General features: G+C 46.3%; 2 protein-coding genes across 3 annotated transcripts in view; one reads left to right on the forward strand and one right to left on the reverse strand.

The window, feature by feature from the left end:
* The window catches only part of GLOD4 (glyoxalase domain containing 4), a 46948-nt gene extending 36769 nt beyond the window's left edge, over positions 1-10179 (reverse strand). Inside the window, exon 1 of one of the 2 annotated variants that reach the window (XM_077482297.1) lies at positions 10019-10179. In XM_077482297.1, the coding sequence (XP_077338423.1) occupies positions 10019-10108 (90 nt within the window). In that variant the 5' untranslated portion in view covers positions 10109-10179. The remainder of the gene's footprint in view (positions 1-10018) is intronic. The other variant, XM_077482296.1, reaches the window with a different exon arrangement.
* Positions 10180-10269: 90 nt separating this feature from the next.
* MRM3 (mitochondrial rRNA methyltransferase 3) overlaps positions 10270-23885 on the forward strand; it is a 34385-nt gene continuing 20769 nt past the window's right edge. The window contains exon 1 of the mRNA XM_077482295.1: positions 10270-11130. Within this exon, the coding sequence (XP_077338421.1) occupies positions 10310-11130 (821 nt within the window). The 5' untranslated portion in view covers positions 10270-10309. The remainder of the gene's footprint in view (positions 11131-23885) is intronic.

A 23885-nucleotide genomic window follows, 5' to 3' on the forward strand; every position in this document is an offset into this window, starting at 1 on the left:
CTAAGGGGTCTGAGAATTACTGGGCCAGCCAGGACAGGCTGGGCCTCACCAATCACCTTACCCCCCTAGTCCTTATTCATTGGTTATTGTATAAACTGATCCTGTTGGAAGGATTTGACATTTATATCCTGTGAGGTCATTTCCCATGGAGGAGGCGATTGGCTATATGGGCCAAGACTTCCTGTTTGTCATGGTTTTTTTATTCATCGACAACAAAAGCAAAGTGCGGTGCTCGGTGGAGGCAGTCGTGCAATGGTACTGAGATGAGGACGTAAGCTTTGGTCATGTCTGTTTACTTGGGGGTATGCGGGAAAGAGTGATAGGTAAGATGCATTATACTGAGAGAAAAGCAAAAGCGTATAGCGAGTTTATCCACTACATCCTTGACCCCCCTATCAGTGATAGGAAAAGCTGTTGCATACCTTGCAGATGCCGCAGTTGAGTCTAGCTAGAAGAGCTGTCTGGATTAAGGCCTGGGAAGTGGAGAAAGCCCAAGCTCAATGAAATGGCTCACTGGGTCGAATGTCATCCAACTACAGGGAGCTCAAAGTGGTGGGGGAGGCCCTGAAAGCCTTTCAAGAAAGCATCATGAGCAAGGAGGCTCAGGTAAGCTCCAACAATGCCACTTTTGTAGCCTACTTGAGTCACCAGGGGGGCACCAGGTCCAGACCCCTTCTAGAATTAGCCAAGGAGATCCTGGACTGGGCCGAGGGGAAGTTGTCTCCATATCAGCTGTCTGCATAAAGAGAAAAAGCAACACCGAGGTGGACTTCCTCAACCGTCAGCCAATAAGGCAGGGGGAATGGGAACTGAACCCCAAGGTATTTCAAACCCTGGTGCAGCGCTTCGGAAATCCAGAAATAGATTTGTTTGCCAACCAGCAGAACAGGACGGTAAAGAGAGATTTCTCCATTTCCCAAGAGAGGGAGTCAGAAGGCTTAGATGCCCTGACTCAGACCTGGGGGTGCAGGTTGGCATACGCCTTCCTACCCCTAGCACTGATTCCGCAGGTTCTTCAGGAGGTTCAGCCAGTCCCTAGGCCAGCTCCTCCTGATAGCACCCTGGTGGCCAAGGAGAGCTTGGTTCGCAAGCTTAAGTTCCATGGCAGTGGCAGTGAGCCAATGAAGCTCCTGAACAGGCTGAATCTTCTCAGGCAGGAGCCAGTACTATACCCAAGGCTGGAATTTTTCCAGCTGATGGCCTGGCTAGGGAGCGCCAGATCCTAAAACGTAAGGGCTGCTCAGGAGTGATAAGTACCCTCCTTCTGAGCAGAAAACCAGTGACAAAAAAAAAAAAAAAAAAGGTACTCAAAAATTTGGAAAACTTTCTGTTCCTGGGGCAAAGAAAAACAGATGACCCCAACCACTGTTCCGTCCTGGAGAAAGTCCAGGATAACCGGAGTAGACAGGGGCCTAGTGGTCAGCACCCTTCGGGTACAGATAGCAGCCCTCTCAGTCTATCTTGATAGAAGACTGGCAAATGAAGACCACATTAAACGATTCTTGCTGCCCAGGGAAAGAATTTTTCTCGTCTCCAAAAGGCAGTTTACTACCATGTGACTTGACAAGGGTATTCAAAGGTATTATCTAAACACCCATTTGAACTTATAGAGGGAGGTTCCTTTTAAGTTTCTAACCTTAAAAATATAATTTCTGTTAGCAAATACCACAGCCAGAAGGGTTGGAGATCTACAAGGGCCTTCCCATTGATACAGCCAGATAGAGTCACCCTCAGGCCAGACCATTTGTATCTACCAAAAAGGTAGCATCCCTATTTCATAAAACACAAGATATAAAACATTGCTGTCTTCTTGTGATAAAGGAAAAAGAAAATACATGTAATTTCTTTGACGTAAGAAGCTGTCGCCTTACCCATTTACACAGAACAAAAAAGAGTTTAGGAGATCCAATCACCTTCTAAAGCCTCAGTCTCAAGATGGATCAAGGGAACCATCTCCCTAGCTTATGAGTGTTCTGGAGTCCCAGCACCAGCAAAAGGTGAAGACCCATTCAACCAGGTCACTAGCAACTTCCTTGGCTGAAAAAGGAGGGGCCTCCTGGGAACAAATCCACAGCGTGGCCACCTGGTCCAGTCAGGATACGTTCCTGAAGCCCTACCGCATGGAAGTGTTGTCACAGCAAGACTTGACCTTCGGGCCAGAAGGTCCTACAGGCAGTGGTCCCACTCTGAAGTAGGCCTGTGTTTACTTGATTATCATCTCAGGTGTGCCGTCCTGGAAGGCGATAGGTGAAAACCTACATAAAGACTTACCGGTAATGGTATTTCTACAAACCTTCCAGGACGGCAGGCCTATTTCCCATCCTATGTGGAGGGAAAATTAGCTGAACACTAGGTGGCCTAGTACCTATGTGGCATGATTCTCCTTGTAAACTGGTCCGGGAATACTTTATTACAAACTGGGAATCAAGGGGGAAGGACAGGGACTTATAAAAAGTTGTCAATTGATTGCGTTTCCTGTAGAGAGGAGCCCTCATCCCTCAGGTGTGCAGTGCTGGAAGGTTTGTAGAAATACCGTTACCAGTAGGTCTAGTGTAGGTTTTCAATGCTTTGTACCATTGCTGACAGCTGAAGCATAAACAAGAAAGTTGCAGTAGGTATCACAAAAAAAAAAAAAAAAAAAAAGGAAATATAATATATAAAAAATGGTATTGGTGCATCCCTGGTTTACATATTCTAAATTAATTCAATTGGGAAAATGTGTGAATCCTGGGTAAAAGTTGTATGAAAACATTTGCAACTATGCCTTTAAAAAGAGTGCATCTCTGTCCACAACTGCTCTAGTTAGAGTAGGGCAGGGACAGAAAACCTCTCATTTATATATAATCACACAAATGTACACCCCTCACATTTTTGTAAATTTTTTATTATATATTTTCATGTGACAACACTGAAGAAATTACACTTTGCTACAATGTAAAGTAGTGAGTGTACAGCTTGTATAACAATGTAATATTGCTGTCCCCTCAAAATAACTCAACACACAACTATTAAATGTCTAAATCGCTGTCAACAAAAGTGAGCACACCCCTAAGGGAAAATGTCCAAATTGGGCACAAAGTGTCAATATTTTGCGTGGCCACCATTGATTTCCAGCACTGCCTTAACCCTCTTGGACATGGAGTTCAACAAAACAATCACAGGTTGCCACTAGAGTCCTCTTCAACTCCTCCATAATGACATCACAGAGCTGGTGGATGTTAGAGACCTTGCGCTCCTCTACCTTCCGCTTGAGGATGCCCCAGATGCTCAATCGGGTTTAGGTCTGGAGACATGCTTGGCCAGTCCATCACCTTTACCCTCAGCTTCTTTAGCAAGGCAGCAGTAGTCTTGGAGGTGTGTGTTGGGGTCGTTATGTTGGAATACTGCTCTGCGGCACAGTCTCCGAAGGGAGGGGATCATGCTCTGCTTAAGTATGTCACAGTACATATTGGCATTCATGGTTCCCTCAATAAACTGTAGCTCCCCAGTGCCAGCAGCACCAATGCAGGCCCAGACCATGACAATCACACCACCATGCTTGGCTGTAGGTAGACACACTTGTCTTTGTACAGCTCATCTGGTTGCCTCCACACACGCTTGACAACATCTGAACCAAATAAGTTTATCTTGGTCTCACCAGTAATATATGTTCTTAGTCTCCTTGTCTTTAGCAAACCGTTTGTGGACTTTCTTGTGCATCATCTTTAGAAGAGACTTCCTTCTGGGATGACAGCCATGCAGACCAATTTGATGCAGTGTGTGGCGTATGGTCTTGGAAATAACAGGCTGACCCCCACCCCTTCAACCTTTGCAGGAATGCTGGCAGCACTCATACCACAATTTCCGAAAGACAACCTCTAGATATGACGCTGGGCATGTGCACTCATCTTCTTTGGTTGACCATGGCAAGGCCTGTTCTGAGTGGAACCTGTCCTGTTACACCGCTGTATGGTCTTGGCCACTGTGCTGCAGCTCCGTTTCAGGGTCTTTATGTAGAGCAACAATTCTTTTGTTTCCCCAGATCCTCATGAGGAGTTCTTTGCCATGAAGGGGCTATGTTGAACTTCTAGTGACCAGTATGAGAGAGGGAAAGCGATAACACCAAATTTAACACACCTGCTACCCATTCACATCTGAGACCTTGTAACACTAACGAGTCACATGGCATGATACGGGGGGGGAGGGGTGTATGGCTAATTGAGCCCAATTTAGAGACATTTTCACTTAGGGGTAAACTCACTTTTGTTGCCAGTGGTTTAGACATTATTGGCTGTGTGTTGAGGTATTTTGAGGGAACAGCAAATACTGTTATACAAGCTGTACACTCACTTTACATTGCTGTACTTTACATTGTAGCAGTGTCATTTCTTCAGTGTCGTCACATGAAAAGAAAGATATCTACAAAAATGTGAGGGAGATGGAGATAGATACACACCAAAAGTATTGGGATGCCTGCCTTTACACCCACATGAACTTTAACGGCATCCCAGTCTTAGTAAGCAGGGTTCAATATTGAGTTGGCCCACCCTTTGCAGCTATAACAGCTTCAACTCTTCTGGGAAGGCTGTCTACAAGGTTTAGAAGTGCGTCTATGGGAACGTTTTACCATTCTTCCAGAAGCGTATTTGAGAGTTTAGGCACTGACGTTGGAAAGAAGGGCCTGGCTCATAGTCTCCACTCTAATTCATCCCAAAGGTGTTCTATCAGGTGGAGGTCAGGACTGCGTGCAGGCCAGTCAAGTTCCTACACAGAAAACTCTTAAGGCATCAGCATGCCAAGACATTTTGGTCAATTTCATGCTCCCAACTTTGTGGGAACAGTTTGGGGTTGGTCCCTTCCTGTTCCAATATGACTGCACAAAGCAAGGTCCATAAAGATACGGACGAGCGGGTTTAGGGTGGAGATACTTGACTGGCCTGCACAGAGTCCCAACCTCACCCCAAAAGAACACCTTAGGAGATGAATTAGACTGCAAGCCAGGCCTTCTCATCCAACATCAGTGCCTAACCTCACAAATGCGCTTCTGGAAGAATGGTCAAACATTCCCATAGACACACTCCAAAACTTTGTGGACAGCCTTGCCAGAAGAGTTGAAGCTGTAATAGCTGCAAAGAGTGGGCTAACTCAGTATTGAACCCTATGAACTAAGACTGGGATACCATGTGGGTGTAAAGGCAGGTGTCCCAATACTTTTTTTTTTTTTTTTTTATTAGTCATAACAAAAAGGGTTCCTATTCTCTCAAATACTTTTAAAATATTGTCTATAGACCTGCTTTAAAGCAGAGTTCCACCCAAAAATTGAACTTTTGCTTTTCGGTGTCACATTTGTCACATTTCGGGGGGGCAGATACCTGTCTAATCCAGGTATTTGCTCCCACTTCTGGGAAAAAAATAGCCACAGTATCCACGGATATCTACGCCGTGTCCAGCGCCTCTTCCAGCCCCCTCCCCCCCCCCACTGTCTTCTGGGAGACACACAGGTCCCATAAGACAGCAGGGACCAGTGGGATCGCACAGCACGACTTGCGCATGCGCAGGAGGGAACCAGGCTGTGCAGCCTCAAGGCTTCACTTTATAATTACCTTAACGAAGATGGCGGCCCCTCCACCCGAGGGACAAATTAGCTTCAGGTGCCGACATCACGGGGGCCCTGGACAGGTAAGTATCCATATTTTAAGCCAGCAGCTGCAGTATTTGTAGCTGCTGACTTAAAAAAAAAAAAACATTTTGCCGGAACACCGCTTTAAGTCACGTGTGGATTCTTTTTATTTACAATGAATCTACTAATGGTACAAGCATTAGTTGAGGAAACCGCACCACCCAAATGTGTGCAACACAAGTTCAGTGACAAACACAGAATAGAGAATTAGCTCACCAATGAGTTATGATCAGCCTTCTGACCGAGTCTGGGTGTGGTTGGCACACTGGAATTAGGCCAGCTTCCTTGTTATACAACACTGCAGTCTCTAATATGATAAGTAATTGTAGATCAGCCTTAGCAGCCTTTGGAACTGAAACTCCTATCATGCACATATACCCTGGAATTCATAAAGAGTCTTGTAGATAATTATTAGAAATCTGTCTTGTGGTAGTGCGACAATTGGCGGCACTTGGGACAGATTCACGTACTTTATGGTAAGGTTTATATGACACAAGTCTGACAGAACTGTCACAGGTATCTCTCCTGTGAATTTCTCTACCCAAGTTTTACAGGTAGGGAAGATATTTGAATAAGTTGGAAATGTATCAAGTATCAGTTCTTTAGGAATTTCACCCTCCCAAGCAAATATACTTTCTCCCCCCACCCCCTTACCTTTGGTGGAGTTCTTGTACTACAGTATGATACCATACTAAAAAGTCTAGTGGATCCAGTGCTGTCATCTTCTTACTCCCCCGCCCAATTTCCTGTCCAGGAATTTTACTGTTTCTTGCAGTTGCCCCCCAGCCTCCCCCCCACCCCCACGTGACACTGTACTCGATCTCACACTGAATCTTTTGGAGGATAGTAATCCCTCCTGCGATATCAACATTGTATGTCAGAGAGGGCATTACCACACTCCATTAAAAGAACAATACATAAACATAGTGCCAGATCTTGGTCTATAGACAGACTGAAAAAAATAAATAAAAATTATGTATTGCATTTCTATAGGCCCTAAAAAGCCTGAGAGTGCAGGGGTAAAGACTAAGTAATGTGGAATGGCTTGTGGATTTCAGTGGTCTGCGTTTAGTGCCCCCTTATGGTACTTATGTGCTTGGTAATCAGTGGTGAGTGTCCCATAACACTGGAGAATAGTGGTGTTTTCTAACAACGGTAGCCAATGTGCTGTGCTCAGTGGTGGTTGGTGTACCCCAACTTTTACTGGTAGTCATTGGGAGTACTTTGACTTCCAGGACAAGGCTGTATAACTGTGGAAGAATAAAAGGATCAGCAGCAGAGGGTGAAGGATGAGCTGTGTTTACATTTGTGATCATTGCAATTAAGACACCGCGCCACTCTGATCAGGTCTGTCTTTTTGTCTATCCAATGCCAGCTTCATCACAGACATTTACCAGGCGCACTGGACGCTGGTGCTTTAAAGTGGAACTTTAGGGTTAAAATAAAAAAAAAGGGCAAACAGGCAGGAATTTTAATCAAGAAAATACATGCTTTGTCTCTTCTGCATTAAAGTTATCTTCCTGCCTGTCTGCCCTTGTACAGCAAGCCACACATGTGCAGCTCACTGTAAAAATTTGGCAATGCCAAATCTGACTGAACTCCTGCGCATGCGAGGTAGTGAAGTCATCCTTGCCCAGCTAATGAAAGCATACAGAGATCGAGACCTGGAAGCTGGCTGCCCAAAGATATCAGCAGCTGGGCAAAGAGCTCTGGGATGCCGCATTGCTATAGCCGAGAGGAGTGTAGTTCCGCTTTAAGCTGTCCATTGATGGATGGTCTCTGCTGAACAGACTGAATTTTGATCCACCTACGGCTGTTCCTGCTTGAGAGGAGTCAACCTAGTGATCAGCGCCTCTCGAACAGGATTGTTGGAAAAATGTAATTTTCAGTGCATGCGGCCAATCGGCTGTGTATTCTAAGACCCCATACACACTATTAGATTTTCTGCAGATTTTTGTCTTCAGGTTTACCAAAAACATATAATATAAGGTCAAACCTTAAGAGTTTCAATGTGTATGCAATCAGCCAGGCCCTTGTACTACAGGGTTTTGGTAAATCTGAAGACAAAAATCCACAGAAAATCGAATGGTGTGTATGGGGTCTAACAGTGGGAGGAGCCCCCACTGTCAGAACACAATAATGCTGCGTGCGGATTCTACCAGCCACCTCAAAAGTGTGGTTGGGGGAATCCCTCTGACTAGCTGATCAAAAGAAACTAAAAATGTGAATGTCAGGGCTCAAAATTTCAAGACCTGAGCTATTAACCAGGCCATAAGAGTTACTTGCCACCAGTTTCCCAACCCAACCCTTATCCTAAACATGCCCTCATTAAATTATCTCATGAAATGACACTTAAATGTTGTATGCAGAATTAAGTTACAAAAATAAATATTAACAACTTTATCAGTTCCCATGAGCATAGCCTCGTCTGTGCCCGTCAGTACAGCCTCACCCATGCGAAGGAAGAGTTGATATTCAGATAATGGGGATTGCCCACTGTAACAGCTTTCATTTGAATTGCTGGGTCCCTGGTGCCGCTTACCGTCACGTACAGCCGCGCCTCCTTGCCCAGCGCTACTCACATCACACAGCCCCACCTCCCGGACTGGTGTTCTGTCTATCAAATGCGCCGGGCGAGGAGGCGGGACTGTGTGATGTGAGCAGCACCGGGCAAGGAGGCAAGGCTGTATGCGATGGTGAGTGGCACCGATAACCCAGCAATTCAAATGAAAGCTATTACAGTGGGCAATCCCCGCTCTCTGATGAACGGCAAGCTCAAATCTGCCTCTCCTTCCCTGCCTGAGAGAGAACGGCTCCCATTCAACCGGCAGTGCTCACCCCCCATCCACCAAGGTAGTCCAGGCTCGCCAGCCCTCATTTTTCACTCGCAAAATGTGAGTAGGCAAGTGCAAAATTGTGTGTTGTGTATGTGACAGACCCAACCGGGATTGGGGCTTTTGGAGGGGACTGCATGGTAGCCTCTGGTCTAATGACTATTGGCACTGGTTTTTGAGGGCTGGGTCTAGTCTTTGGGAGGTGTTTCACTCCTAGGTGTGAATTCCCATTGTTAATTGAGTCACCTATTGTTTCGGTCTTTCTGCGAACCCTCTTGGAGATGTGATTAGTCCACTTTACCTAGTTACTGAATAAGGATGGGCACTGGTGTGTTCGCACAGCCCATGTGCAGCGCCCACCAGGAAGTCGGCACTGCGCTGCGCTAATCACAGGCAGTGAGACATTTCCTGAGCTCTGCACGTGGGCTGTGCGAACACGCCGGAGCTCATCCTAATTACTGAACCATTGTGGGATGTTTATGTTAGCTGCTCATTAGATGTACTGATATTACAGTTTAAAGTCTGCTTTGTTTAGGATAATGTGATCAAGCTCCTATCAGACTGTGTGTGGTATTCAATAAAGAGTTCCAGTTTGCAGCTAGTGTCATCTAGCTATTGGGTACAATTTTCAGCTAGAATACCTGGTTCCAGAGTGGAGAAAGCTGTATCGTGGCGGAGGCACCCAGGCTGGGTAAAAGGGGGTGCATCACAGTGTATGGTCAGCATTCATTCTCCAGTGTTGTTTATAAACCGCAGGCCACAAATAGATATCCATCACCTTGCCATTTGTTTTACAATTTAATGTCAGACACAATCAACAGTTTCCTCCAACCTAGAAGAAGTCTTATTCACCTCCACTTTCATTATAACCGATATGGCTGTACTTCTTTATTCATTTGTCACATCAATAGCTACATATAGTATAGGCATCAAATATAAGGACTACGTGAATTTCATAGTAGTTTCATAGTTAGTAAGGTTGAATAAAGACACCAGTCCATCCAGTTCAACCTGAGTGAGTGTCTACATTTGTCCCTATCCCTGTACATTGCATACATCGGTCCCTACTGTCAAGTAGCCCACAATCTAAGGTCCCCATTTATATACTAGGGCCAATTTTGGACAGAAGCCAATTAACCTACCTGCATGTCTTTGGATTGTGGGAGAAAACCGGAGTACCCGGAGGAAACCCACGCAGGCACAGGGAGAACATGCAAACTCCAGGCAGGTAGAGTCCTGGTTGGGATTAGAACCAGTGATCCTTCTTACTGCTAGGTGAGAGTGCTAACCACTACACCACTGTGCCACAATTTGTTGGGTGCATTGGTACTGACAACGAAAACATTGCAGAGTTTTGGAATTGGCACAAGACCTGAAATGTATTGCAAACCCCTGCTTCATCTCTCCCACATAGACAGAGCCCTATTACCTTCAAACTGATCTCCACCTCATAAGGACAAGCTTTGTCAGGACATGTATAGCACCCTAGAGGAGGTATACAAGACACAGCCCATCATCCCCTCACCTTCATCCCCAGGACGTCTCGGAAGAAGCGAGCCGTCTGGCCCCTGTCCCCGATCTTCAGGACATAGTGCAGAGCTCTCCTACCTCCCATCTTTCCTGCCACCACAGGCACACTCTGACAGCCTGCGCCTTTTGATGACGACACGGCTTGTCACCATGGAGTTGGAGGTGGACGCCAGACCATGCGTGAACTAAAACCATAATGTGTGTAAAGCCCGCTCTGCCAACCACAACATGGCGGCCCCCTGTGCTTCGTTTGACGTCACTTGGTGCGACAGGTCAGTAGGGGGCAATGATGGCGGCGCTCGTGAGAAGCATGCTGCGCTGTAGCCGGCTGAACTTAGTTCAGGTATCCGGGAATATACAGGTGAGGCGGGATGTGCGGGCCCTGAGGAGGAGTCCGGTAAGGGTCATTCCCCCGGGCAAAGAGCCGAGGCCTCGCAAGGAGCAGCTACAGGACAGGGGATCCCCAACTCAGAAGGACCAGAGGCATCCACGGGAGTGGGGAACCCCAACTCAGAAGGACCAGAGGTATCCCCAGGACAGGGGAACCCCTACCCAGAAAGACCAGAGCCATCCACAGGAGTGGGGAACCCCAACTCAGAAGGACCAGAGGTATCCCCAGGACAGGGGAACCCCTACTCAGAAAGACCAGAGGCATCCACAGGAGTGGGGAACCCCAACTCAGAAGGGCCAGAGGTATCCACAGGACAGGGGAACCCCTACTCAGAAAGACCAGAGGCATCCACAGGAGTGGGGAACCCCAACTCAGAAGGGCCAGAGGTATCCACAGGACAGGGGAACCCTATATCAGAAAGATCAGAGGCATCCACAGGAGTGGGGAACCCCAACAAAGAAGGACCAGAGGCATCCACAGGAGAAGAGGACCCTGGCACAAAAGGACCGGTTACAGGAGAGGGAGGCCCTGGCCCAGAAGAAACCACAGGAGAGGAGGCCCCTGGCACAGAAGGACCAGCTACAGGAGAAGGTGACACTGGCACAGCAGGACAGTAGCCAGAAGAAGGACAGCACAGATGATCAGGATGTACCTGAACAAGCCCTTCCAGTGGAGCTGAAATATGAGAGAGCCCGCAGTGGAGATAACCAGCTTGGGTAATTCAAAAACCCCTTGTCTCTCTAAAGCAGCCCATAGATTATGCAATCTTCTTTCCTTCCACCATTGGTTGCAGAAAAGCCTGATTCCCCCATCATCACGATCAGTGTTGATGGGGGAATCCCCCCCCTGCAGTGCTATTGTGTTCTGCCAACTGAGAGCCTTCCCCATAAGCAGAATGATAGCCGCCAGCAGAATGATCATAGCCGCCAGCAGTGATCAGGCAAAAAAAAACCCAGACAGGACGGTTATACTGAAGTCGATCAATGGATAGACTTCAGTACAACCAGCGTGCCCATAGATGGATCGAGTCTTGGCCAGCTGAACTGGCCAATAATCTATCTATGGCCAGCTCTGGCGACCCCTAATCAGATCTTCTACAGGTTCTAGCTGCCCATGCCAATGTGAGGGCTGCCATTCCTGCAGTCATAATCTGATCACCCCTAGGTCAGGCTGATTGTAGTGTGCACAGAGTGATTTGTGAACTTTGCTCCATTCACACATTTTTGTATATACAATAGAATACATGAGAGTATCTGCATAGATGGTTCAACTTTTGGCCATTTAGCCCACAAGCAACAGAAAAAATCTCTTGATTCCCTGAATCCACGCTAATAGCATAGGTGGGGGAATCTCCAGTGTGCTCAGCAGCACCACTGTAGTCAGGCAACTGCTGCTGCCTGAACAGAGACTGCTTTTGATAGCAAGCACTTTCTGATCATTTGATTAACATTGATTTTTTTCTAGCATTCTGACAGAACAAATGTCTATGCAGTTATGTCTGTTATGTGATAAAATTATGTAGAAAAGAGTCATGCATGTTTTAAACTGACTCTGGCATTAACCACTTGCTTACTGGGCACTTAAACCCCCCTCAGTCCCAGACCAATTTTCAGCTTTCAGCGCTGATGCACTTTGAATGACAATTGCGCGGGCATACAACACTGTACCCAAATGAAATTTTTATCATTTTTTTCCCACAAATAGAGCTTTCTTTTGGTGGTATTTAATTACAGCTGGGAGTTTTATTTTTTGCTAAACAAACAAAAAAAATGCAAAAAATAAAATAAAAATCATTAAAAAGGAACGGAAAGGGGTAAATGGGACTGTTGCGGTGCTGATATTAGTGAGGAACATAGAATTTATTTAAAAGGGATATTTTATTGAATATGCTAAAAATGGCCCAAATAAGGTCAATGAATACAAAATTAGAAAACAACAGATATTAATTTTCATACAAACAATGTACAACGTCCATCATTTAATTTAAATAACCAAATTCTTGGCGGTTCAGATGTTAAATTCCCGACATGTTTCGCCTACTATTAGGCTTCTTCAGGGGAGCCAATGGTTGATGGAAGGAGAAATATTTTATTTGTAAAAACAAGTAAGAGAATTTGCTGTAGAAAAAATATATAACAAGAGTTAATGGAGCTGGTCATGTTGAGAAAACACTTCCTAGATCCCCACCAAAGCCCTCCTGTCTCAAAAAGTTCAACCAATGATAAATATAAAACAATACCTGTCAATCTTAAACAAATTCACCTATGCCCTGAAATGAAGACCCCACTCAGAGTTGGAAGCGAGGGGACTGATAGGTACCACTGATAGATGGGACTGATGGGCACTGATAGGTGGCACTGCTGGGCACTGATGGGCGGCACTGCTGGGCACTGGTAGATGACACTGATGGGCACGGATATGTGGCACTGGGGTGCAGCACCTTTGTTGAGGCAGATTGTGGGCACTGCTTGGTGGCACTGTGGGCATTGCTGGGTGGCACTGACGGGGGGCACTTATTTTTTAATCATCTTTATTGATGAGGGGGCAGGTGGGCACTGGCAGGGCTGGCCGTGATCGGGACTGATGTCCCGATCACGGCCGCCGGTGATCGGCTCTTTTTTTTTTTTTTTCTCCTCGCGCTGTCAGTGCGAGGAGGAATAATAGCCGATTACCGTTATATCACATGATCAGCTGTCATTGGCTGACAGCTGATCACGTGATAAGGGGTCGGGATCGACCCCTTGCTCTGATCGGTGATCAGGCGAGTCTCATAGACTCGCCGATCACAGAGCGCTCAGGCCGCTCGTGCACGGAACTACGTCAATAGACGTAGTCCCGGAAAAGGAGATCCGCGCTGTAGCCCTCATTCGGCTATAGCGCGGGTCTCAAGTGGTTAACCACTTGACCACTGGGCATTTAAACACCCTTAATAACCAGACCAATTTTCAGCTTTCTGTGCTCTCACATTTTGAATGACAATTACTCAGTCATGCAACACTGTACCCATGTGAAATTTTTGTCCTTTTTTTCACACAAATAGAGCTTTCTTTTGGTGGTATTTAATCACCGTTTATTTTTGGCCAAAATTTATACTACTACATATCTTTGGTAAAAATAAGTACAAATTGGTGGATATTATTTGGTCTTTGTGAAAGTTATAGAGTCCACAAGCTATGGTGCCAATATCTGAAAATTGATCACACCTGAAGTACTGACGGCCTATCTCATTTCTTGAGACACTAACATGCCAGAAAAGTACAAATACCCCCCAAATGACCCCTTTTTGGAAAGAAGACATTCCAGGTATTTAGTAAGAGGCATGATGAGTTTTTTTAAGTTATTTTTTCCTACAATTTTTAGCGAAATCAAGATTTTTTATTTTTTTTCACAAAATTGTCATATTATCAGGTTATTTCTCACACACAGCGTATGCATACCACAAATTACACCCCAAAACACATTCTGCTATTACTCCCGAGTATGGCGATACCACATGTGTGAGACTTTTACACAGCGTGGCCACATACAGAGGCCCAACATGCAGGGAGCACCATCAGGCGTTCTGGAGCGCCCAGGCCAATTCTGACATTTCTCTCCTACATGTAAAAATCATTGTTTATTTGCTAGAAAATTACATCGAATCCCAAAACATTATATATGTTTTTTTAGCAAAGAACCTAGAGAATACAATGGTGGTCGTTGCAACTTTTTATCACGCACGGTATTTGCGCAGCAATTTTTTTTTTTTTTTGGAAAGAAAAGTTTTGTGCTTAAAAAAAAAACTGTAAAGTTAGCCCAATGCTTTTGCATAATGTGAAAGATGAAGTTACGCCGAGTAAATAGATACCTAACAACATGTCGCTCTTCAAAATTGCACATGCTCGTGGAATGGCGCCAAACGTCGCTACTTAAAAATCCCCATAGACGACGCTTTAATTTTTTTTTTTCCCGATTACATGTTTTGAATTACAGAGGAGGTCTAGGGCCAAAATGATTGCTCTCGCAGCGATACCTCACATGTGTGGTTTGAACACCATTTTCATATGTGGGCGGGACTTACGTATGTGTTTGCTTCTGCATGCGAGCACATGGGGACCGGGGCGCTTTACATTTTTATTTTTTTTTTTATTGTTCATTTTACTTTATTTGAGTTTGACATATTTTTTTTTCCCCAAAAATAAATTTTTTGATCACTTTTATTCCTATTACAAGGAATGTAAACATCCCTTGTAATAGGAATATGGCATGAAAGGTCCTCTTTACAGTGAGATATGGGGTCAATAAGACCCCACATCTCACCTCTAGGCTGGAAAGCCTGAAATAATTTTTTTTTTAAAAATGGCAGGGTATTGCAGAGTATTGGCAGGGTATTGCAGAGTATTGGCAGGGTATTGCAGAGTATTGGCAGGGTATTGCAGAGTATTGGCAGGGTATTGCAGAGTATTGGCAGGGTATTGGCAGTCTATTGCAGAGTATTGGCAGGGTATTGAGGGGTTAATTTTCAGTGAGCAGCACTGTAGGCACTGCAGATCCAGCCCACAGCGCTGCTGACACTGATCTCTTCCCCCTCTGCTGTACCGATCGGTACAGAGAGTGGAAGGAGAACCGTCATAACATGAGGCCGGTTTGTTTACAAGTGATCGATTTGACGGAGCGATCGTGATCCGTGATGCCGGCGGTCACGGATGCTCTCGAGTGCACGCCCCAGGGGGCGCGCAAGAGCGGAATTCTGGGAGGACGTCATATGACGGCCTCTCAGAGTTAAACAACCGCCCTGTAGCCGTCATTCGGCTATGGCCCGGTTAAGTGGTTAAACATAAATGGTTTAAACTTAAAGCAGTATTAACCACTTGACCACAGCATTTTTCAGCTTTCTGTGCTCTCACAATTTGAATGACAATTACTCAGTCATGCAACACTGTACCCAAATGAAATTTCCCTAATCGTCTTTCAGGACAGCCACTATGAGAGATAGTCTCCTCCTCTTCCTCTGGAAACACTGCGCCAGCCCATAAATTCTCACTTCCCCTGCCGGACCTCAGTTATTAGTGTTTCCTCCGGCGGGAAGACACTGTGCAGGGACCAGGCCGGTCAGTCAGGGAGGCTGTGGCCATTTTTTCGTCAAGAACCCTATTAGAGTAAGCAGGGGCTTCATGAGGAGAAAGTGGGTTCGAGCCATTCGAATTGACGTTCGGCTTACTTACCTCACCAGGTATTGCCACCCCTTCCTAGTCGAGCGCGGCTTCAGGGCGTGGGGGACTCCTATCGCGTCTACAGGGACGCAGCTGGCAAGCCGTTCGGATTTCCCTGTACAGACCTCCTTTTTTTTTTTTTTTTTCTTGGTACCGAGCAGGCCGAACGACGAGTGACGTCGTATCTGGCGGAAACGAAGGCTTGACCTCGAATACGATCGACTTCCAGTTCCGGGTCCTGGAGCTGATAGGAGGGCCGGGCACAAGCTGGAGACGAGTCGGGAACACGCACAGGCAGCGTGAGACTCGGTAGTAAGCAGCCACCTGCAGTCATGTCGGAAGCTGATGCTCAACCAACAGACACTACCTCCAGCATTCCTAAGGTAAGAGCACCCTGGGGAGGGGTACTCTCTATCTAGGGGGGGGGCAGACCCTCAGGGTGGCCGGGGGGGGGGAGGCTCAGATCCCTGCATTTAAAGTGGGGTCTAGTGCACTCCCAGGGTTGTATCCTGATCTTTGTAATTACTTTTTTCTCTTTCTGTTTTTTCCTTTTTTACTTATATTTCAGAAAGCTACAGAAAAAAATAAGTCCACGCATAGCTCTAAAAAGAAGTGTGCCTCCTGTAGGGACATTTTAGGGGAATCTTGGACAAAGGTGTTGTGCAGAGACTGTATAGACTCCCTTGTTAAGGAAAGGGAATCTGAACAGGAGTCAGGACTAGCAGCTTCAGTCAAAGAGCTCTCGTCCACCTTCTCTTCATTTAGATCCCTGTTTGAAAAGTTTCAGCATCCCACGGGTCCAGCTCCCCAGGATACAACCCCACCTCTAGCACAAAGTTCTGCTCCGGTTCAACATGCTACGACAGGTTGCAGGCCCTTCAGGGACAGGAAAGGGACTTCCAGACAGTTCCTCTTCCGATTCCCAGGAGGGTTCAGAGGGGGAGGACCAGGACAGGGGGGTCCAGGAAAACCTCCAGATATAAATTCTCCCTTGAGGAGGTAGACGACCTCTTAAAAGCTATTTATACAACCCTTGGTATCCATGCGGATAAGAAACCCCTGACCCTTCATGACCAAATGTACTTGGGTATAGGGGAACAAAAGAGAAGGGTGTTTCCAGTACACGAGGTACTGATGGAAACAGTTAAAAAGGAGTGGCAGGATGAGAGAGAGCCCTTCTTTTCTAGATCCCTTAAAAGAAGATTCCCATTTTCAGAGGACCCGGCATGCATTTGGAATTAAAGTCTCAAATTAGATGCTGCCTTCTCCCAGGTCTCCAGACACGTGGATCTGGCGTTTTGAAGACATGGGGGCCTTGGCAGATGTCATGGACAAAAGGATTGACTCTGCTTAAAAAAACGGGGGACTCCGCTATTGGCAATTTAAAGTCTGAAATGGCAGTTACAGTAGTGGCTCGCAATTTAGAGCAAAGGCTCTCACAGATCCAACAACCTATTGAGGCAGGCACAGATAAGGAAACCATTCTGTCTTCCTTCCCTACTATGCTGCGAGTTGTCGCTTACATAGCAGACGCCTCTGATGAGTCTGTCCGCATGTCGGGCAGAACAGTGGCTCTAGCCAATTCGGCCAGGAGGGCCCTCTGGCTAAAGACTTGGCCAGGGGATAGTGCCTCCAAGGTAAAACTGTGTGGGATATCTTTGACGGGGACCTCCTTTTTGGCCCAGGGCTAGAAACTGTTCGAGACTGCACAGCGGACAGGAAAAAATCCTTTCCTCTTAAGCGGAAAACCCCCGTAAAAACAAAAAAGGGGTTTCGTCCGCAAGGGCGCAGGGAAACCCCAAAACCAGAGGGGAAAAAGAGAAATCCTGGCCCCAAAAAGGCAGGGGCAGAGGAGGGGCGATTTTTTGCCCTCCGGACCAGCCCCGTAAAACTCAGTGACATTCCAGTTACAGTGGGAGGAAGACTGGGGGCCTTTCTCCCACAGTGGGAGGCAATATCCCCCAATCAAATTATTTTAGGGGTGATAAGAAGGGGGTACCTCCTGGAATTCTCAAGACCGCCCCCACAAAGATTCCTTGTCACGCATCTACCCAGGTGCATGGCAGCCGAGGCCTTGCTGGAAGCACTGAGGGAATTAGAGAATCGGGACGTTATTCTCAGAGTCCCAAAAGAGGAAGAGGGAAGGGGGTTTTATTCTCATGTCTTTGTAGTAAAAAAACCTTCAGGAAAATTCAGATTAATTCTGATTTTAAAGCCCCTGAACAGGTCAGTGGCATACAAAAGATTCCGCATGGAGTCAATCTTTTCAGTAAGGGCTCTACTACCCCGCAACTGTTTCATGGTATCTTTGGACATAAGGGATGCGTATTTACACATCCCTATAGCAGAGGCCTCGCAGAAGTTTCTACGCCTTGCCATAGATCTAGGGGGAGAAACAGTACACCTTCAGTTTCAGGCCCTGCCATTCGGGCTATCCTCTTCACCCCACATTTTTACCAAGGTCCTGGCAGAAGCCACGGCCTTTCTTCGGCTCCAGGGGATATCCATAATAGCCTACCTGGATGACCTGCTCTTATTTTCAGCGTCCCCAATACAGTTAGTCAAGGATCTCGACCTAACCAAAAGGGTCCTTACAGACCTGGGCTGGCTACTAAACTTGGAGAAGTCCAGCCTGATCCTCCTCGCAACAAATCTCCTATTTAGGATTCCTGTTGGACTCAACACTGTTGAGAGTTTTTCTGTCAAGAGCGAAGGTGCAAAAGCTGTACAGAGCGGTGGCCTCTCTTCAGAGCAACCAGCTGTTTTCCATAAGGTTTCTGATGTCAGTATTGGGTCTACTTTCATCTACCCTCCCAGCAGTGCAGTGGGCGGGACTACACTTTCGTCCCCTACAAACTTTCGTCCTAGGGGTGTGGGACCACAGTCAAGAGGCTCTAGACACCCTAGTACATGTTCCACTCCAAGTAAAGAGATCCCTCTGGTGGTGGAGAAAAGTGACACACCTGTTGCAAGGACGTCTGTGGCTCATCCCAGTTTCTCGGGTAGCTACCACAGATGCAAGTGGCAAAGGTTGGGGGGGGCACCTTTGGGTTCCTTTCTACCTCAGGGCACTTGGGAAGACGACGAGCTGTCTCGGTCGTCCAACTGGAAAGAACTAAGGGCTGTGGGACTAGCCCTCAGGTTTTTCAAAAAAGAGCTCCTGGGCCACCACATTCGGGTGCGGTCGGACAACTCCGCAGTGGCCTACTTAAACAGGCAGGGTGGCACAAGAAGCGGAGCCCTGTTGTCTTTAGCAACAGAGATCCTGAGCTGGGCCAAGACCTATCTCTTTCACTCTCAGCAGTTTTCCTGAGAGGAGAAAAAAACATGATAGCAGACTTTCTCAGCCGAAAGAGGCTGAGGGAGGGCGACCAGGATTGGCACTTCAGAACATGCTATGCCTTCCCCCCCTCCAGCATTGTTGCCAGCAGTTCTGAGTTTCAAATGGAAAGCACATCTCTGATTCTGGTGACACGGCATTGGCCCAAGAGAGTTCTCAATACTGAAACAGTTGGCTGTGGAACCTCCCTTATTCTTGCCCCCTTGGGACGATCTCCTCTCTCGGGCCAGTCCTCTGTCCACGAGTACGCCAGTGGAAGTTAGCGGCCTGGCTACTGAGGAGGGTATATTAAAAGCTAAGGGGTTTTCAGAGAGGCTAGTTTCTACCCTCCTTGACAGTAGGAAAAAGGAAACACGCCAGATCTATGAAAAGGTCTGGTTACGTTTCAATAAATGGTGCGTAGGAAGCTCTTTCCCAGTACGGAGCTCCTCTGCAGTGTTGGAATTTTTGCAGTGTGGGGCAGATAAAGGCTTATCCATTAGTACTCTTAGGGGTCAAATGCCAGCCCTCAGTGTTTATTTAGAACAGCATCTGGCTGCCAACCCGTGGGTAGTCAGATTCTTTAGGGCCCTGACTAGACAGAGACCGGTCCAGGGTCTGCCCTTTCCCAGATGGGATTTATCCTTAGTTTTACAAAGCTTAACGGGACCCCCCTTTGAGCCTTTAGAGTGTTTACTAAGAGAGATTACTTTGAAGACCATTTTTCTGGTAGCGGTAACAACTGCCAGGAGGGTCAGTGTGATTGAGGCCTTATCAGTCAGGTCTCCCTTTTGCGTTATTTTCCCGGACCGGATAGTTTTAAGGACCGATCCGGCCTTTTTGCTGAAAGTGGCATCCGGCTTTCATAGAAGCCAGGAAATCGTTTTACCCTCATTTTGTCCCAATCCCTCAGGTGAGAAGGAATTGAAATTTCATTATTTGGATGTTAGGAGATGTATCCTACACTATTTAGAGCTGACCAAGGCATTTAGAAGGTCAGACTCCTTATTTGTTTTGTTTTCCGGGGCCAGAAAAGGATGTAAGGCGTCCCGATGCACTATCGCTAGATGGCTCAGAGTAGCCATTGAGTAGGCTTATTCAGTTGCAGGGCAAGAAATCCCAGTGGGTATTAAAGCACGCTCTACAAGAGCTATGGCAGCCTCCCAGGCAGAAAGAGCGGGAGCAACGCCAGAACAGATTTGCAGGGCAGCAACATGGTCCAGCTATTCCACTTTCGTAAAACACTACAGAGTGGACCTGGTGTCGGCAGGTGAGCAGGCCTTTGGGCGAAAGATTTTGCAAGCTGTAGTCCCACCCTAACTGGTAAGTGCTCGTTTATCCTCTGATAGTGGCTGTCCTGAAAGACGATTAGGGAAAATTAGAGTTACGCTTACCGGTAACGTCTTTTCCAGTAGTCTTTCAGGACAGCCCTAGTTACCCACCCGAAAATTGGGGGGAGTCTTATAAAAGACCAGAACGCAGCAGGATAATGGTATTTGACAATGTGTTATTAATGTGTTCTTGTGTCTCCCCAGCTGGCCGGAGGTAATCTCGATATAAACTGAGGTCCGGCAGGGGAAGTGAGAATTTATGGGCTGGCGCAGTGTTTCCAGAGGAAGAGGAGGAGACTATATCTCATAGTGGCTGTCCTGAAAGACTACTGGAAAAGACGTTACCAGTAAGTGTAACTCTAATTTGCGTCAGCTAATACTTTATAAGCAATTACAGCAACAGTTATTTCCTTTTTAGGATTAAGTTTTACGGACATGAATAAAAGCTGATCGCTGTAAGAACCCATCAGAAATTTGTCTCATCCCTCTAACTGACACTTTTTAACGAATTAACCACTTCAGCTCCGGACCAATAAACACCTTAAGGACCAGAGGTCTTTTTGCAATTTCGCACTGCGCTGTTTTAACTGGTAATTGCGCGGTCATGCAATATTGCACCCAAATGAAATTTGCGTCCTTTTCTTCCCACAAATAGAGCTTTCTTTTGATGGTATTTGATTGCCTCTGCGATTTTTTTTTTTTTTTTTTTTGCGATATAAATGGAAAAAGAGCGAAAATTTTGAAAAAAAAAGATATTTTCTTCTTTTTGTTATAAGAAAAATCGAATAAACTAAATTTTAGTCATACATTGAGGGCAAAATTTATTCAGCCACATGTCTTTAGTAAAAAAAATGTCAATAAGCGTATATTTTTTGGTTTGCGCAAAAGTTATAGCGTCTACAAACTAGAGTACATTTTCTGGAATTTACACAGCTTTTAATTTATGACTGCCGATCTCATTTCTTGAGGTGCTAAAATGGCAGGGCAGTACAAATCCCCCCCAAATGACCCCATTTTGGAAAGTAGACACCCCAAGGAAATTGCTGATGGGTATGTTGAGCCCATTGAATATTTATTTTTTTTGTCCTAAGGGATTGAATAATGACAAAAAAAAAAAAAAAAAAAAATTTTTACAAAAAGTTGTCACTAAATGATATATTGCTCACACATGCCATGGTTATATGTGGAATTGCACCCCAAAATATATTCCGCTACTTCTCCTGAGTATGGGGATACCACATGTGTGGGACTTTTTGGGAGTCTAGTCGCGCACGGCACCCCGAAAACCAATCACCACCTTCAGGATTTCTAAGGGTGCAAATTTTTGATTTAACTCCTCACTACCTATCACAGTTTCGAAGGCCATAAAATGCCAAAATAGCACAAAACCCCCCCAAATGACCCCATTTTGGAAAGTAGACACCCCAAGCTATTTACTGAGAGGCATGTTGAGTCCATGGAATATTTTATATTTTGCCACAAGTTGCGGGAATATTACAAACTTTTTTTTTATTTTGCACAAAGTTGTCACTAAATGATATATTGCTCACACATGCTATGGGCAGAAGTCAAATTACACCCCAAAATAAATTCTGCTGCTTCTCCCGAGTACGGGGATACCACATGTGGGGGACTTTTTGGGAGCCTAGCCACGTACGGGACCCCGAAAACCAAGCACTGCCTTCCGGATTTGAATATAAAATGCTACCAAAAAACCTGTTAGCGATGGCAGGGATCAGGCCTGGCTCTGCGATCGCTGCAGTTATGTGTTTAGTGTTTTGTAAGTGACAGTGATCGATCGATACTGCACTTGGGTGGGCTGGGCAGAGGGGCAAAACGCAGGTGCTAGCAGGTATTTGGGCTGATCCCGCTAACAATGCGTTTTTTTGGAACCCTAAACTGCTGGGGACGCTAGTATAGATCTGATCAGATCAGATATTGATCTGTTCAGATTCTATACCACTACGGGAGGTGTATGCTTTGCGTGTGGGTGTTAGCGGTACTGGCACTAACCTAGCGCTGCCTGGGGCGACGCAGACCCTGACCCTAAAACCTAATTGATATCACCCGCCGGGTGATCAGGGGGTTAAACCTTTATTGGGTAATAAATGGTGGGTGCCCTGATGCTATAAAAAACAAACTAACCAGAGTCACCCGTAACACTTATACGGTGATCAGTGGTGAAAGGGTTAACTAGGGGCAATCAGGGGGTTCAAATTTTTATTAGGTAGTATATGGGGGTCCCTGGCGCTATATAAAAACCTGACGGGGAACCTAAATAACTAACTGGCTAACCAGCGTCACCAGTGACACTTATACTGTGATCGCTGGTGAAAGGGGGTGAAAGGGTTAACTAGCAGCAATCAGGGGGTTAAAACCATTATTGGGTAGTATATCGGGGTACCTAGCGCTATAAAAACCTGGCGGTGAACCTAAAAAAATAACTAGCTACCTAGCGACACTGATGCAGCGTTCAGAAAAATTATCGCTTAGTGACACTGGCAAAAGGGGGTGAAAGGGTTAACTAGCGGAAATCAGGGGGTTAAAACCATTATTGGGTAGTATATCGGGGTACCTAGCGCTATAAAAACCTGGCGGTGAACCTAAAAAAATAACTAGCTACCTAGCGACTGTAGCGACACTAATGCAGCGATCAGAAAAACGATCGCTTAGTGACACTGGCAAAAGGGGGTGAAAGGGTTAACTAGCGGCAATCAGGGGGTTAAAACCATTATTGGGTAGTATATGGGGGTACCTAGCGATATAAAAACCTGGCGGTGAACCTAAAAAAATAACTAGCTACCTAGCGACACATGCAGCGATCAGAAAAATGATCGCTTAGTGACACTGGCAAAAGGGGGTGAAAGGGTTAACTCTAGGGGCAATCAGGGGGTTAAATCTTTATTGGGGGGTGATAGGGGGCTACCCTGGACCTAACACTAACTGTCCTGACAGTTTTTACTGTCACAACTGACACTGAATGCATTGATCAGTAAAGAAATGATCAATGCAATCAGTGACACTGTGACTGGGGGGGGAGGGGGGGCGGGGGGGGGGGGGTTTGTGTGCCTGTGTGTACCTACATGTCAGTGTAGTGTTGGTGCACACTTACTATTAGTCTTCTCCTCGTAGTCCGGTCAAAAAGACCGCCCCGAGGAGAATGACATCACTTCCTCCTTCCTGTGTAAACAATACACAGGGGAGGAAGCTTCTCATTGGCCAGAAGCGATCCAGAGGGGGTGGCCGAAAACCAACGGCCATCCCCTCATCACGGAGCGCTCCTGGAGCGAACCGGACCGCCGTAACCAGCGGGAGGGGGTCCGATCGGACCCCCCACCCGCTGGAAGGCAATCACGTAGATGTACGTGATTGTGCCTGCCTGTGCCATTGTGTTGACGTACATTGGCAATACGGCGGTCCTGAAGTGGTTAATGTCAAATGATGGCAGGTGATGGCATCCCAGCACTTCTGCTCTCACGACCCCGATCTCTGTAAAGAGCCACGATCGTGGCTTTATAACCAAGTGATTGGCTGTGTCCAATCACAGCCGGTCGCATGTAAACTTAGAGATTACGGTAATCGGTGCTCCCTGCCTCACACTGACAGAGACATCTAGATATGTAATAAAT

The sequence above is a fragment of the Lithobates pipiens genome, unplaced genomic scaffold (assembly GCF_037356315.1).
Source record: "Lithobates pipiens isolate NorthernLeopardFrog02 unplaced genomic scaffold, aLitPip1_a1.2 Scaffold_16, whole genome shotgun sequence".
Classification (NCBI taxonomy): Eukaryota; Metazoa; Chordata; class Amphibia; order Anura; family Ranidae; genus Lithobates; species Lithobates pipiens.